The sequence below is a fragment of the Oncorhynchus kisutch genome, linkage group LG4 (genome assembly GCF_002021735.2).
Source record: "Oncorhynchus kisutch isolate 150728-3 linkage group LG4, Okis_V2, whole genome shotgun sequence".
Classification (NCBI taxonomy): domain Eukaryota; kingdom Metazoa; phylum Chordata; class Actinopteri; order Salmoniformes; family Salmonidae; genus Oncorhynchus; species Oncorhynchus kisutch.
Window position 1 is genome coordinate 73,270,052 of NC_034177.2, and position 15,039 is coordinate 73,285,090.

At 42.4% G+C, this 15,039-nt stretch overlaps 2 protein-coding genes across 6 annotated transcripts in view; one reads left to right on the forward strand and one right to left on the reverse strand.

Moving 5' to 3' along the window:
* Positions 1 to 822: 822 nt before the first annotated feature.
* On the reverse strand, positions 823 to 12,224 carry LOC109889973 (BRISC complex subunit Abraxas 2-like). Its single transcript, XM_020481861.2, has 9 exons — positions 12,079 to 12,224; positions 11,127 to 11,217; positions 9,447 to 9,483; positions 9,021 to 9,087; positions 8,716 to 8,906; positions 5,446 to 5,565; positions 5,269 to 5,353; positions 4,664 to 4,781; positions 823 to 4,422 (listed from the first exon to the last, which is right to left on the reverse strand). Exons 1-9 carry the CDS (start codon positions 12,148 to 12,150, stop codon positions 3,878 to 3,880), a joined length of 1,326 nt encoding a protein of 441 aa, XP_020337450.1. The 5' UTR covers positions 12,151 to 12,224; the 3' UTR covers positions 823 to 3,877.
* Positions 12,225 to 12,229: 5 nt separating this feature from the next.
* LOC109889974 (protein FAM53B-like) overlaps positions 12,230 to 15,039 on the forward strand; it is a 40,395-nt gene continuing 37,585 nt past the window's right edge. Inside the window, exons 1-3 of one of the 5 annotated variants that reach the window (XM_031823589.1) lie at positions 12,230 to 12,484; positions 12,717 to 12,832; positions 12,964 to 13,053. The gene's annotated coding sequence lies outside the window, so the exon portion shown is untranslated. Of the gene's footprint in view, positions 12,485 to 12,649; positions 13,054 to 15,039 lie in introns of those variants that run through there. The other 4 variants (XM_020481865.2, XM_020481864.2, XM_031823587.1 and 1 more) reach the window with 4 other exon arrangements.

A 15,039-nucleotide genomic window follows, 5' to 3' on the forward strand; every position in this document is an offset into this window, starting at 1 on the left:
CTTTAAGGGACATTAGGATGATGTCATCTTTTTGAAAAAAATATACTGCAGCAGTCTGCAGTAAAGGACAGCTTGTGGTTGTGGTTATTGAAAAAGTAATCGATGGAAGTTCTAGAGCACTATCAAAATAGCATTCACGACTCTGCCAACGGCAGAATGTGACCCTGGCTTAAACCTATTTGAAACATTAGCATATGCAGAACAATAAATACATCTGTCAAATTTTGCATCGATCATGCGAGTTAATTTACATGAACGTCCCACCCACTTCCCAATTACGTCACAGAAGAAGACTCCGCTATGCTTGTTCACCGGCGCCGGCCAAATGTTCTCTGCCACTATGCAGATTAGATAGGAAATTCTCTTGAACAACTTGAAATCACTTTAAAAAGAGTTTTATAGCAATAAATACAATATGGATAAAATATATATTGCTCTTATGATTTCCTTAAAAAATACATGCAATCTAATATATCAAATGTCCTACTGCTTGAGCTCCTGTTCCTCTTATAGAATATTAGCTCAAAAGTATTGTGGCGCTCCTGCACTTAAATATAAACAGTACTGGCATTGTGTGCTCGATTGTATACACCTGTCAGTAACGGGTATGGTTGAAATAGCAGAATACACTAATTTGAATAGATATAATGTAGCACAGGATAGGCATATTACAACTAATCTCAGCTGTCACTATACTCTATTGTTGTCCATCGAGTTGGAACGATTTACAAGGTACAGTGTTTTAAAAGTAACAGGCCTTTGTGTAGAAACACAATTTAGTGAATTACAAATACTAATTGTGAGACTAAATGACATGGCAGCATATATTTATATTTTATTTGGTTAACAAAACAGGCATGATGTTAAAGTAGGAACTAGGAAGTTATAAAGGTTTTAAAGTTATAGGCAGATCACACACCTTTGTAAACTCGCACTGTATTTTCAAACATGAAGAGAAATTGGATTTACTTGAAGGTGTCCTCTTTTTAATGACACCACTGAGAACCATATAATAAACATATCACCTATTTTTTTTTATCAGAATCTCAATCCCACCTGAAGTCTTGCCCCACCATCTCATTGAATTTGATATTAAACGGCCAATAAAAAAGTTCAAGAGCTGCTCAATGACTTCCCTGTCTATCTTCACATGGGTTCTACCCTTGGACTTGCCCAGGCAGCGGGGCTGGCTGCTGCTCTCTTGTTTCTTCAGGCAAGGGAAGTCTTTGGTTGAAGTGCTTGTCTGTGATGATGCGTTTGAGAACCAAGAAGTCCTAGATGCAGCCCGGCTACCCCGTCGGGTCCGTGATCAACCGCTCACAATGTGGATCTGGGGGAGGCGAATGTACTGCAGCCAGTTCTCTAGGTGGGCGGATGTACATCCCTACGCAGATAGCATTCTATGAGGTGTCTACCATACCCTGGCTTCAGTTCTGGAAGGCCAACTCCTCGAAGGTGGGGATGTCCGGCTTCATGGACAGAGTATGTGTGTAGTCTGAGATGGCTCTGGTGACTGGGTTTCGCACCACCCCAATCAGCTTGGTGTTGAGGGACATACATACTGGTGATGCATCTGGGAATATCTAAAAAATAAATAAACAAAACAGTACCGGCACCCAAAACGAGTACCGGCACATATTTCAGTCCAAGCCAAGCGAGAGATGTGAATTGCTATCAGTTGGTCTTTCTGGACAACCCTCGGCTCTGGTCTCAAAAGTGGGCAGAAAGTGAGAACAAATGACTCTGCAAACCAAATAAGCATGTCTCTTTTATTATTACAACCCACTTAAGAACCAAGTGACCAAAAGAACTTGGCCTTTTCCTGTCCCACCGACCTTACAGACATGAGTGATGTGATGGGACTTTGTACTTCAGGGAGAAGTTACAGGCTCTCAGGGGCCACTTCCAGCTAGGGGCCAAACCATGTTATTAAAGAGTACTTTCATCCTTCTCTCCTGCCAGCCACTTCCATCGTGACTGAGATTCTCATAAATAAGTGCTGTTTGAATGCTACAACCTCCTATATACTGTACAGTGTACATTCATTATTGATTACTTTTTCTTAACTCCCATTGTTATTTCAAGTGCTCAAGTGGAAACCACTCCTTTCTCAAATTTGTCATTATAATCTTTTGTGGGACTTCGTTGTTCAGTAATTCATATTTTCTAAAACAAATTAGAGTACCAGTCCACCAAGCTATGAGTTGACATTATACAGTAATGCTGAGTGATGAAGGAAAGCAAGTTGACCCTAAGGCAGAAAGAGCGACATACAATGTGGGCTGCACATGGGAAAAGCTATATACACAAGGCTTGGATAACACTGCAGGGTGAAGGATACTATGCCCACAATTGGAACAACCTTTCTTCTTTCCAGTCGCTTGCATTGTGCGTGTAGTAACGAGCCGGTGTAACTGCCAAAATGGAAGGCACTGGACTCTGAACTGAGGTCATTTTTGTCACATTATCAAGGTCCATACACATTTAGCCCAATCAGCTTTGAGAGTGTGAGGTCTATTGGTGTTGACAAGACAGTCAGGAGTTGTCTTGTTCCAAGGCTGTAACATATAGCTACAGGGGGAAACCGTTCCCTCAGAATTAACTTGGGGGAAGCCATTCTAGTCAGTTTCAGCACTTGGCAGAAATGGAGACGACCAGCAGTGCAAGGACATGAGATGAAAGAATCAGACAGGTTAATGTCTAGTGGTAGCTCTGATGCAGCAGCGAGGTCTGGTTAGTAAAGCTAGAGTACGATGTGTTTTCTCCCTGTCAACACCATACAATCCACAAAAGCTGAGCTAGCTCAGCTCAGGTGACTTCTCAAGTGGCACAACTGAACAGCATTGGTAAAGCACAATAACGAAATCCTCTAAATGTGTTATGTGCAGCAAAGCGCATACAGTTGTTTCAGTGTTATTTAAGAAAAATGAGACATTGAGTGACATGTGACATTAATTAGGGATACTGCGAGAATCTGTTTTTTATAGTCACCCATAGTCAGATGAAGTCGTAGATACCATTTTTCGTATGCAAGTGTACCTGTAGACTTCTCGTCTTTGCGCTAACTTTAGTTAGCATTGGCTCGCGAAACTAACTTCCTTCATACTGCATGCAGAGGTGCTATCCACGAATTCTTCTGACTGGGTCATAGCTGTTATTTTGTCCTAAAAATTAATAAGCACAAATTACAGTAGTGACGAAGTAAAACTGAATCTAGACTCTTTGTCATCTAAATAGGCAACCGCATGATTCATAAAATCCATTGATTGTTAAAGGAAATTAAATCCTAATAAAGACAGCTGTGCAGATTAATGAAATTATAGTTTACGCATATATATTACTTCTTTGTAATAAGCAAAAAAAAGAAAAAGGAAAGACAAAAATAGAACCACTCACCTGTCTCACTAAAAAGAAAAGTTTGAAGGCCACAGAACATTTTCCCTTTGCTTGTCTTAAATAAATTGTTAAAAGGCAAACATAGTGCAAGAGGTAATGGTACAATTGGATGCTCAAAGTTGATGATGCAGATGTGACGCAGCATGATCCAGGATGAGTGGGTCTATCCATTCAGAGAGGTCGGACAAACCGGTTGGCGTTTATTCAGTTATAACGTAATCAGTCCCTAAATCAAACACATTCACTGGAGGCAGCCAGGCTCCAACTGACTATCTTTACCACACTAGACAGAAAAGTATAGCCCATGAAGCATGACATTACCCCCCAGAATGGTTATCAAACTAAAAGCGAACAGAAATACACATGCCTTTTATTTTCCGGGCTGGCACTTCCTCTGTAATATAGAAGACTACTCTCTTTGATTGGTTGGGATGCCATCCTCTCCCAGTGTGTCAGTTAATTGTGTCCCCATGGCTGGCGTCTACGAAGTCTGTGAGCCAAGGACTGAGGCATCACCGTCTGGACTGAGGGCGGCTGGGCGGCCCTGCGCCAACACACTGGCAGTAACCGGGGGCAACTGTGCCACCTCGCTCACAAGGTTCTCATACTCACTGCTGTCATCATCATCATCCTCCTCCTCCTCTTCATCATCATCCTCTTGCCCTGCAGCCTGTCTGTCCAGGGAGTCAGAGCTGGATCCGTCTCCGTTCCCCAGGTAGGGCATACTGGGGCTAGGAGCAGGGCTGGGATTCAGACCCAGAGGACTGGGAGAAGGGTGGCCTGGAGAGCCCACAGCCTGGGGACGGGGAAGCAGCGCAGCACTGGTAGGGGAGGACAAGGAGGGGAGGAGCGAGTCATCCTGCAAGGAGAGGAGGTCTGCGTAGGAAGGGGGGTTTGCAGAGGGACCTAGCCGCTCGGGGGTAGATGGGGTGTGAAAGACCACCCTGGACAGGAGGGAGGTCTCCAGGGGCTCAGAGTTCTCCTCAGGAGTAGGACGTTGCTCAGGGTTCTGCGCCTCCTGGAGTCCTAAAGGACAGGAAAAGGCATCCAGGCTAAGATTAAACGGGGATTCAATGCAAAACTAAAAACGTCCTGGTTTGTTTTTGCTTCCCCCCCATCTTAAATAAAGAAATTGTATTTGCTTAATACCACGTAAAACACCTCCCCAGAAATGGTTACAGGGAATGGATAGTTGATTCAAGAATCAATGTCATGAGAGAATGAGATGGTCAGAGCAGTCAAATTCAAACCCAATTAAGTAACATACGTCTCTCCTCCTCTGCGGATTTTTGTTTCCTGAGAGCAATTTGCTGTTTGAGTTTGTTCACCTCCTCCTGGAATTTCTCTTTTACGCGTTCATTCTGCTCAACCTCTCCACATACAGCCTGAAAAAGCCAAGAAAAAGCTATCAAGAATCATGTCACTATTTATCTAAAAAAATATATAAAAATGCAACGTACAACAATTTCAAAGATTTTACTGAGTTACAGTTCATATAAGGAAATAAAAACATTAGGCCCTAATCTATGGATTTCACATGACTGGGCAGGGGTGCAGCCAAAAGTTGGCCTGTGAGGACATAGGCCCACCCACTTGGGAGCCAGACCAACCTACTGGGGAACCAGCACCCAGCCAATCAGAATACATTTTTCCCCACAGAAGGGCTTTATTACAGACAGAAATACTCCTCCGCAAGTAATACATTTTAGAATAATGCTGTAACGTAAGAAAATGTGGAAAAAGTCAAGGGGTCTGAATACTTTCCGAATGCACTGTAGCCATAGTGTCTACCAAAACACCACATTGCTGTTAATCCAAGTATAGATGTGACTTGAAGGGTATGAATAGAACATTTGCAGGCAGTCAACTCACTTGCACTCTATCTTGTAGTGCACCGTAGACTTGAAAAATTGTTCTGATATCCTTCATCACACCGTCTTTATCAAAGAATTCAGCCCTGCAAAACATACATCCCATTTCCATCAACACATGATTCTCAATACTAAAAAAGAAACTACTTGACAGGGCCTACATTTGGGAGACACTCACCCGTGCTCTTTGATGACCTTGGCATAGTTGAGTGAGGTGTTGGGGACAGAGGAGACTTTGTATTCCTGCTGGCTGGTGGTGCCCAGGTTGGGGATGTGGAGGGTCACCCTTTGGTTGTACCTGCTGGGTGGAACCAGAGTTAGCCTGATAACACACTACAGGCAGTCTAGCCCAAAAGACCCTTAAAGCTCAGACACACTGGTTGGATTGTCAAAAGTTAGCTTGCTGACAGTACGTAGCACCTCTGAACAGAGTGTCGGCAGTCAATATCTTTTGTGTTCACACAGCAAAGACCTTGGAAGTCGTTAGCCACTCAGCCTTGTTTAAATACTCCAAACCAGAAGGTGGCAGTAGTGTTGTTTGGCAATGCATATCCATACATATCGCTTATGTTCTAAATTCCAAACAATCTGTGCCAATGTTGCTATTTTGTAGAAAGCCCTTGTTGATACTAGCCAGACGGCCACAGCTAAATAACAAAGAAAGAAATGTAATTCAATCTCCATAATCCTGTACCGCCAGTGCCAGACCATAGCTAAATGTTTGGGGTAGCTGCCTCCTGATATGGAGACCGGACTATGGGCTAGTGGGCGTGTGGAAAGGAAAGTGGTGGGCGTGTGGAAAGGAAAGTGGTGGGCGTGTGGAAAGGAAAGTGGTGGGCGTGTGGAAAGGAAAGTGGTGGGCGTGTGGAAAGGAAAGTGGTGGGCGTGTGGAAAGGAAAGTGGTGGGCGTGTGGAAAGGAAAGTGGTGGGCGTGTGGAAAGGAAAGTGGTGGGCGTGTGGAAAGGAAAGTGGTGGGCGTGTGGAAAGGAAAGTGGTGGGCGTGTGGAAAGGAAAGTGGTGGGCGTGTGGAAAGGAAAGTGGTGGGCGTGTGGAAAGGAAAGTGGTGGGCGTGTGGAAAGGAAAGTGGTGGGCGTGTGGAAAGGAAAGTGGTGGGCGTGTGGAAAGGAAAGTGGTGGGCGTGTGGAAAGGAAAGTGGTGGGCGTGTGGAAAGGAAAGTGGTGGGCGTGTGGAAAGGAAAGTGGTGGGCGTGTGGAAAGGAAAGTGGTGGGCGTGTGGAAAGGAAAGTGGTGGGCGTGTGGAAAGGAAAGTGGTGGGCGTGTGGAAAGGAAAGTGGTGGGCGTGTGGAAAGGAAAGTGGTGGGCGTGTGGAAAGGAAAGTGGTGGGCGTGTGGAAAGGAAAGTGGTGGGCGTGTGGAAAGGAAAGTGGTGGGCGTGTGGAAAGGAAAGTGGTGGGCGTGTGGAAAGGAAAGTGGTGGGCGTGTGGAAATGAGTGGGTGTGTTGAAAGGAAAGCATCATTTCCAATGCATCATTTCCAATCCCCATGTATATAAAAAGCAATCTATCTGCATAATTAATGCTAATCTTTTAGCATTAATCTTTTGGTGCATTTTTCCCCATATTCCATCCTGTTCGCTTGATTTTTATAATATATTACACTTGATCCTTCTTAAATAAGTTCCTCCAAAATGGGTGTACTCTGTTGCTTCATGTGTTGTATGCGTGTTCTTACTGTGACCGTCTGTGATACTCGCTACTAGGAAGCTACTTCACACGCCTTTGCCGGACAGTAGTGCTTGTCAAGTGGGAGCGAAGGGCAATGTCCCGGTGTTGTTGCCTTTCATGACCTCCCCATTGAGTAGTAAACTTGATGTACGCTATATAGCAGGGCTGCCCAACCCTCTTCCTGGAGATCTACTGTCCTGTGGGTTTTCAGTCCAACCCTAATTTAACACACCCGATTCTACTAATTAGCTGCTCAACAAGACCTTAAGTAGTTGAATCAGAACTGCTAAATTAGGGTTGGACTGAAAACCTACAGGACAGTAGATCTCCAGGAAGAGGGTTGGGCAGCCCTGCTATACAGTATGTTTCAATCATATTGGGCTGTAACTACCCATACTTGAAATTTTTAGCTAGCTAGCTAACATTATCATATTCACTAGCTAGCACAAGCAGCCAACACAGGCAGCCGTTCCATGGAAACTAGCTAATCCATTATAATATCAATCCTACAGTGGTTAGCTAGCTTGGAAGACGTATTTAGTGTTGTATGCATTGTGTCTGGGCACTTAGCTAGCTACCATCCCATAGCCTAAATTGTAAATGAAGTGTGACTGGCTCATCTGTGGATTTAGCCTACGGAGAAAATGTCCAAATTATTATGATGTTGTTGTTTTTTTGTTGGGGGTTGGGGGCTCCCCCACATGGGGGTTTGTGTTCTCTGATTGGCTCAAAGTCAAGTTGTTGGCCACTGACGAGCATTGTGATTCTATAAGTAGAATCGGAATGTTCGTCACTAACGGGTCGGCATGCAGCAGGTACCGCTCGTTCTAGCAAGAGAAGGAACAGCCTCCCACTGTGATAAGTACCGATCGGCAGTGAGATTGTCGGTATGTTTCATGCTTCACCCATTGATGGCTGGTCCCCTTTAACTTGTATGTAGGGCAGCAAAATTTTACTACATTGCTTTGATTGATACTCAGATCCAATGGATCTTGTTGAGAGTTTAGAAGCTGAAATCTGCTGATGTAGGGTGCCACCCACACACACACACACAATCCCTCCAGGCCTCGAGCAACCCACTCTGAGCCCTCAAGCCACAGACAGAGAAGCATTTAAGTACCCCAGTTTGAGTCCAACACACAAGCCTTTAATCCCTACTGACAGACCTCCCGCTGGGCAGTCCACCTGACCCTACATATAGAATAGCCAGACCATAAATAGTTGTTTAATCCATGTGTGATTTATCCGAACGGTCATTCTATAAATGATATGCCTATGCACCCGAGGTGCTTCCACAACTAGCAACCATTAAGGCTCAAAGGAGAGGCCACTAGTGTTCTCCTCCTCTGTGGATTCTGTGCCACTGACAACAGCTGTGTCCTTCTGTTGCCTCAGTAGGAGGTGAAAATTAAGGGCCACTTTCAAATTACAGATTCAGATTTTAGTTTCCCCTTGTGAGGACAGTGAGTCAGTTCAAAAAACTAAATTATTATTCATTCCAAGCTGGCACCTCTTGCAGACTGAAGGCAACAGAGCTGCACTTGATGGACCCGAGCTCTGATTCGCCTCCCACACACAATGACCTGGCTGCATAGGGTGAGCAACAGCGTGGGAATGAACACAGAGGAGGGAGGCTCAACAGTCAACTTCATGAACAGTGTTGGTCTGTATGTGTGGATTGTTCAGCATCGCCAATATATGCACCAGCCTGTTTGTGCATGCTGTTTGGTACAGTGTGCATATAGCTGTGCGTGGGTAGTCCTACCTGCGGTTGGGTCTGAACAGCACATACTCCAGTGCGTGTGTGGAGTTGTTAGCTGTGGAGATGAAGCTGAAGAGGAGGAAGACTAGGTCGGGCACGCCCAGGAGCTGGGTCAGCTGCTTGTGGATGATCTGTTCCCTGAACGACATCTGCTGCTGGGTGTTCCTCCTGAACCTGTACCAGCCGATGACATTCTACACAGGGGGGGTCAAGTTCAAGAGGGTCATTAAGAAGATGCACAGACAGTGTTTAACCTGTTCAATAATGCTACTAAAGCACATACAAATAGGCCTATAGTAAATACTCACTTTGTGTCTGTCTTTAAGAATTCTGTTAAGATTCTCATCATTGACTTTTCCAGCATAATCATAAAAGCTGGTGGGGAGATAAAAAATACAAAAATCAATTTCCGCACAATAGGTCTGCATTACTCAAGACTTCTGGTGGGGTGGGGCCACCTGCTGTTCACTGACAATTACATCCCTAATTTGTTGAATGAAAGTACTGTACGGTATTTGGCCTACAAGGTGCATGATCAAGACAAAGCTTGCTCTCAGATTGGATAATACATTTATGAAATATATCACTAGTCTAGGCTAATTATATTTGAGCCCATAACTTTAGTTTGCACATAAACCAATCAGTCATTTGAAAAACAGCTTTATGAAAAATAATGTCACAAAATGTCTAAGGACAACAAATTCCATAGAATTTTAAATAACATAAAATCTTACCTAAATAGCTGTGCACAAGGTTCATGATTATGGACTTCTGTTTTTAAAAAGAACACAGCAAATACATGGTTATTAAACTTATATATAATGTTAGTCTATGGCATCCTACCGCTTTAAAAGGTGTAATCTGCAGTTTGAACAATAAAGTGGCCACACCGCCAACGATTTGGTAAACAGCGGAGGGATGGGGCTGGAGAAATGTAACCACTCTCAGACTCATGGACAGAGCTATGGATACATGGACTGGCCATCCATGATAGGAACATTATAGTTTTAACCATGTTTTGAGGCTATACAGGGTTTGTTTGTTAACAATGTAAATAAAGGAGTAAACAAGCTCATATTTTGGGTTCTGATGGGTACAAAAGTTGAACTAAGGTTATGAGACATAAGTCAATAAGTATATATCATGAATTTAAACATCTGAAAATGGATGTAGCAACAGCAGATTGTCCCTTTTTTATCCTTGAGACAACTACAATTCTAAGACTTTAGCCTACAGTCTATTGTTTACAAATCCCATTTCCCAGAGACTAGCTACATAATATATTGAACAGCTGCTGTGAAGGACCCACTACAAGCAGAAAAACTACGAGACACTCCTTTTAATCTGAAACCTGACAGTCCAGTTTGACAGAATTCCACAGTAGCACGGAGCATATTCAGTCAAGACAAGCCTGGAAACAAATAGGTCGGTTTCTTTGAGTTGAGTTCCCACATGTCAAAGAGTTAGGCTATCCGAGGCCTAGTTCTTGAAAACCCTTCTTCTCCGTATGTTTTCAGCAGTTACATTTGCCCATATTTGGCTCCATGTGAACTACAATACCAACACTGTTTTAACGTTTAGAAAAGTTGGTTTTCAAAACATGCTGATATGCCCCTTATCTTTCATTTCTGCGAGAAAGAATCTTTCAAATAAAAAAATTAACACATACTGTAGCAGTTTTGCACAGATCAACAAGCTCTGTGTGCCTCCAGTTGATGAAATAGACTTCCTTCCCAGTTAGCTTACACACAAGATTTCAGAGCACGCTAGATAACTAATTAGCCCAGATGGCCACCTACATCTTCAGTCTGTCTTCCGTAAACAAGCGATGTAACATGGAGATTTGGCCGTGTCGGAACACTAACCCAACCCTATAAAAAGGTGTGTATTAAGTTAAAGCTGCACTATGCAGAAATCGCTCCACCATTTCCTGGTTGCTAAAAATCAAATAGTTTGCCTAATTTCAGTTAATGTGACAAAACAAGCAAGTATAGTGTAGAGAATCATTGTACCATCTAAACTGCAGTGAAATATATTTTCCATAACCAAAAATATAGCATTTTCAGCTGTTTGAAATAAAAGATACTAAAATGAAACTTAAGAATGGAAAGTATAGAAATAGTGCAGATCTACCACTTCTTAGACTTGCGTTCAACGAGAATGACAGATTTATAACTAATTTCTTTGTAAGTATTATTCCATATTCCAGCTTTAACATTTTGTTTTTTGAAAATGATTTCTTGCTGATACGAATGATATGTTCCTTATGTTTCCAAAAACGCACCGCAAGCTATGCGTATGAATTTGTTGAGCAAGCGTTGGGGCTCTTAACAAAACTCCCCTGGTTAGAATATACTATTGTCAATAGGTGCTAAAGCAGTTAACTTCTATGAATGGGGAATCAAAGGTCTTACCTACTACTTGGAGGAGTTCAGCACTGCTGATCTGTGTATCACTGATGCTGACAGTTTCCTCTTGCCTTACTTCTCCTAAAAGGAAGCCCTCCTGTAGGAGCAAAAAGTTGTTTGTAATTACAAAACATGGCAGAAAGGCAACTACTAATACTACAATTATACAACAAATACTGTTTGAGGCCTGACACTTATCAAGCTCTGGCTACAGACAGTCAAATCAAGTCATGTGTCAAATGTCAGGTGAAACAGCAACATCGACTCTCAACTCTGTTTGCTAACAGGTGTCCATCCAGTTATCAAATGGTAAACAAAAACTGTTGTGGCTTGAATGCACGCTGATTGACTTGATTATTGTTTATAAGCTTATCAGAATTCACATCCTAGTTGTCCAACAAACTTGCTAGCTAGCTCGCGAGACATGTGGTGACAGTGCTAGAAAATTACTTCACAATACTTTACTTTTCAGAAAAATGTATCTAACACTTAGCAAGATAAGTTGTACATTAGCTAGCTAGCTAACATAGAGCGGAAAAACAAAACAAATCTCAGCTCTACCTTTCTGATGACATAACCAATGCAACTGTGCTATCTGTGACAACGTTAGCCAGCTAGCTAATTTGTCATGTTTAATGTGCATAATGTGACGCAATTCCACATTTTCGTAATATTGTTAGCCAACTAACTAGCTAGCTACATATAACTACATCAGTGTTGTAAAGTCGACACCACTGAAAGTCCACCCTAAGTATTACAGACTAGTTAGCAAATGTCTTGCTGTAGTGATGGCACGTAGCTAGCTAACTACTAGCGAACGTTAGCTAGCAACAGGAAGATGACACTGGGAAACACACTGAGTTTATGCCCGAGAATAAAGTCCAAATATACACCCAAGTTGCAATTAAACAAATGTATGCACTCTCTCCTAATTCATTCAAATGTCCCCGGTACTTACATGATCAGAGTTGCTGTTAGCGCTGTGATAACACACAGAACTAAAAGTATAGCCCGAAATGGAAGCCGCCATGATGGAAACATCCCCATCTATCCCACCACCCACTGCGTTTGCACGCACGCACGCACGCACGCTCCTCTCGGCGTAAACATCCTGGGGAACTTCTCTTTGGGTGTATGATTTGGTGTGTATACCGATAGCGCAGATAGCTTTACTTTACGCGGACTAACTATTAATCTAATTTAAAACATACTAATATGTGCACATGAAAGTTGATGAATACGTTGTCATTGTGAATGCGTTTGTTACTTTGATAGTTTTAGTTTATACAGTATTTTTTTAAACTGGGATGATGCGTACCAGAGGGAATTGCAGATATTTAAAGACATTAGAGACGTGAGATAAGGTATAGTCATTATGTGTATAAATTGTTATGTGCAGCCCTATCAACTTTGGATCCGTTTTTTTCAGAAGGGTTGAACATTAATTTGCCTACAAACCTTTACGTTCATTTTGCCTGCAACACTTTGCACCGGTGAACTACCTACTACAGTATCCAGCTACAAAGGACACATTATGGTCACAAAGTTGCTACAGTTGTCATTGTTCTCTACTGTGCCCCATCTCTATTTCCCAAGGTTTCGAGAAGAGAGTATGGACCGTGTGCTGCGGGTGGATGGAAAAAGAGGAAAACACAGAAATCTCTGTCATACTTGATATTGGCGAGGGGAATGGCATCCTCTTAATTGAGCTGGTAGGCTTTGAACTAAAATTTGAAGGTGTGTAATTACTATGATGTAAAAATGCCAATTAGGCCTACACACCTGTAGCATATATGACAACATTAGCTCGTACCTTTGCATGACATGTTCTTTATGCATTCAGATTTTCCACAGGAATAGATACTTCTGTAGCCTCTGTAGAACTTCAAGACATGTACTGCAGACAGAAGACTTGTCTAATGTGGAAGTCAAGGTAAGTCCTACCTGCTGTGTGTGTAGAAATGCTCATCACTACTGTAACAGCATTGTATTAACTGCTGTTTCACAGTACAGTAGCAGGCTAATAGCTTTGTTATCACATAGTAATGGAGTTGAGCGGTTTTCAATAACAAAAATAAACTTTAGTGTTTTAGTCGTGTGTATACCGGCAATTGTACTGTGCATGGTTACAGCAGATGATATATTAATTCAGGACTATACGTAATCACGTTAGCATCCACATTAATGTAGGAGTGTTTAGAAACATATTATATTCTTATTTACAATAAAAGTACTCCAAAATGACACAATACATTATTTATCGTTAATTTCTATTGGGCACAAAATAATCTGAAACACAACCAAAACTAACAACAAATGCATCTAACAAGTTTGTAGAGTCACTCGCTTGATATAATCATTGCGTGCTAGGAATATGGGACCGAATACTACACTTTTGACTACTTTAATACACCTATAAGTGAATTTGTCCCAGAATTGTTATTTGTTGCGCAATGAATGGGCTTATAAAAGCACATTTCACTCCAGTACCAGCTTTTTGAGGAGCTGCTCTTGGGTTTTCTGACAAGTGATAGGCCATTCCACTCCTCAAACTAGGTTCTGTCTGCTGCACATGTGTGATAAATAAGACGCATGACGATTTACGAAAATACACACATGCCAATTTAATTAAACTAAATTAACCTATAGAACCTATAGATTGATCATGTATTTTTCGGTGGCTAACTGATTAACTGTTCACCATTTACATCCCTAGTCACCAATGCTTTGGAAGAAAAGCCTTGTGGTGCACTGTATATACAGTACCAGTCAAAAGTTTGGACACACCTACTCATTCCAGAGTTTTTCTTTATTTTTACTATTTTGTACATTGTAGAATAATAGTGAAGACATCAAAACTTTGAAATAACAAATATGGAATCATGTAGTAATCAAAAAAGTGTTAAACAAATCTTAGATTCTTCATAGTAGCCACCATTTGCCTTGATGACAGCTTTGCACACTCTTGGCATTCTCTCAACCAGCTTCACCTGGAATGCTTTTCCAACAGTCTTGAAGGAGTTCCCACATATGCTGAGCACTTGTTGGCTGCTTGTCCTTCACCCTGCGGTCCAACTCATCCCAAACCATCTCAATTGGGTTGAGGTTGGGTGATTGTGGAGGCCAGGTCATCTGATGCAGCACTCCATCACTCTCCTTATTGGTAAAATAGCCATGGAGGTGTGTTGGGTCATTGCCCTGCTGAAAACAAAATTATAGTCTCACTAAGCGCAAACCAGATGGGATGGTATATCGCTGCAGAATGCTGTGGTAGCCATGCTGGTTAAGTGTGCCTTGAATTCTAAATAAATCACAGACAGTGTCACCAGCAAAGCACCCCCACACCATCACACCAAAATATATTTCACAGCGGTTTAGATTGTTTCGATGATTCTATACACTATACTTTTGTGTTTTGTCACATAAACTGAAATTAGGCGAACTATTTGGATTTTAGGACCAGGAATTTCTGCATAGTGCATCTTTAAAGCTCGAATCCTTAATGGTGAAACTGCCACGTCTGTTTGCAATATTACAACAACAAAGAAGTTACTGCAAACAAAGTTTTTTTTCATCAATGCACACGCAACAGAAGAGCACAGCATGTACTGCATCTGTTTTTACCACATTGGGCGACGATCCTCACCGACACTTCATCGACATCAACAAAACAAAAACATTAACAGCGGCCGTGGGGTGGACAGTGGCGCTGTTTTCCCCCTTACTGTGGATTCCATCTTTAAACAACTCTACTCCATCCCTGTAATATAATGTTTAGGACCCTGGGTCTCTTGGTTGGACCCCAGACAAACCCAGCCATTGATGTTTAGCCCCCCCGTTTAGCGCACCATATCCCCCAGCCTGGGGCTGCTGCCATGAGGGGGAACTCTCCTGTGTGGAGGGGTAGCAGAGAGGTGTT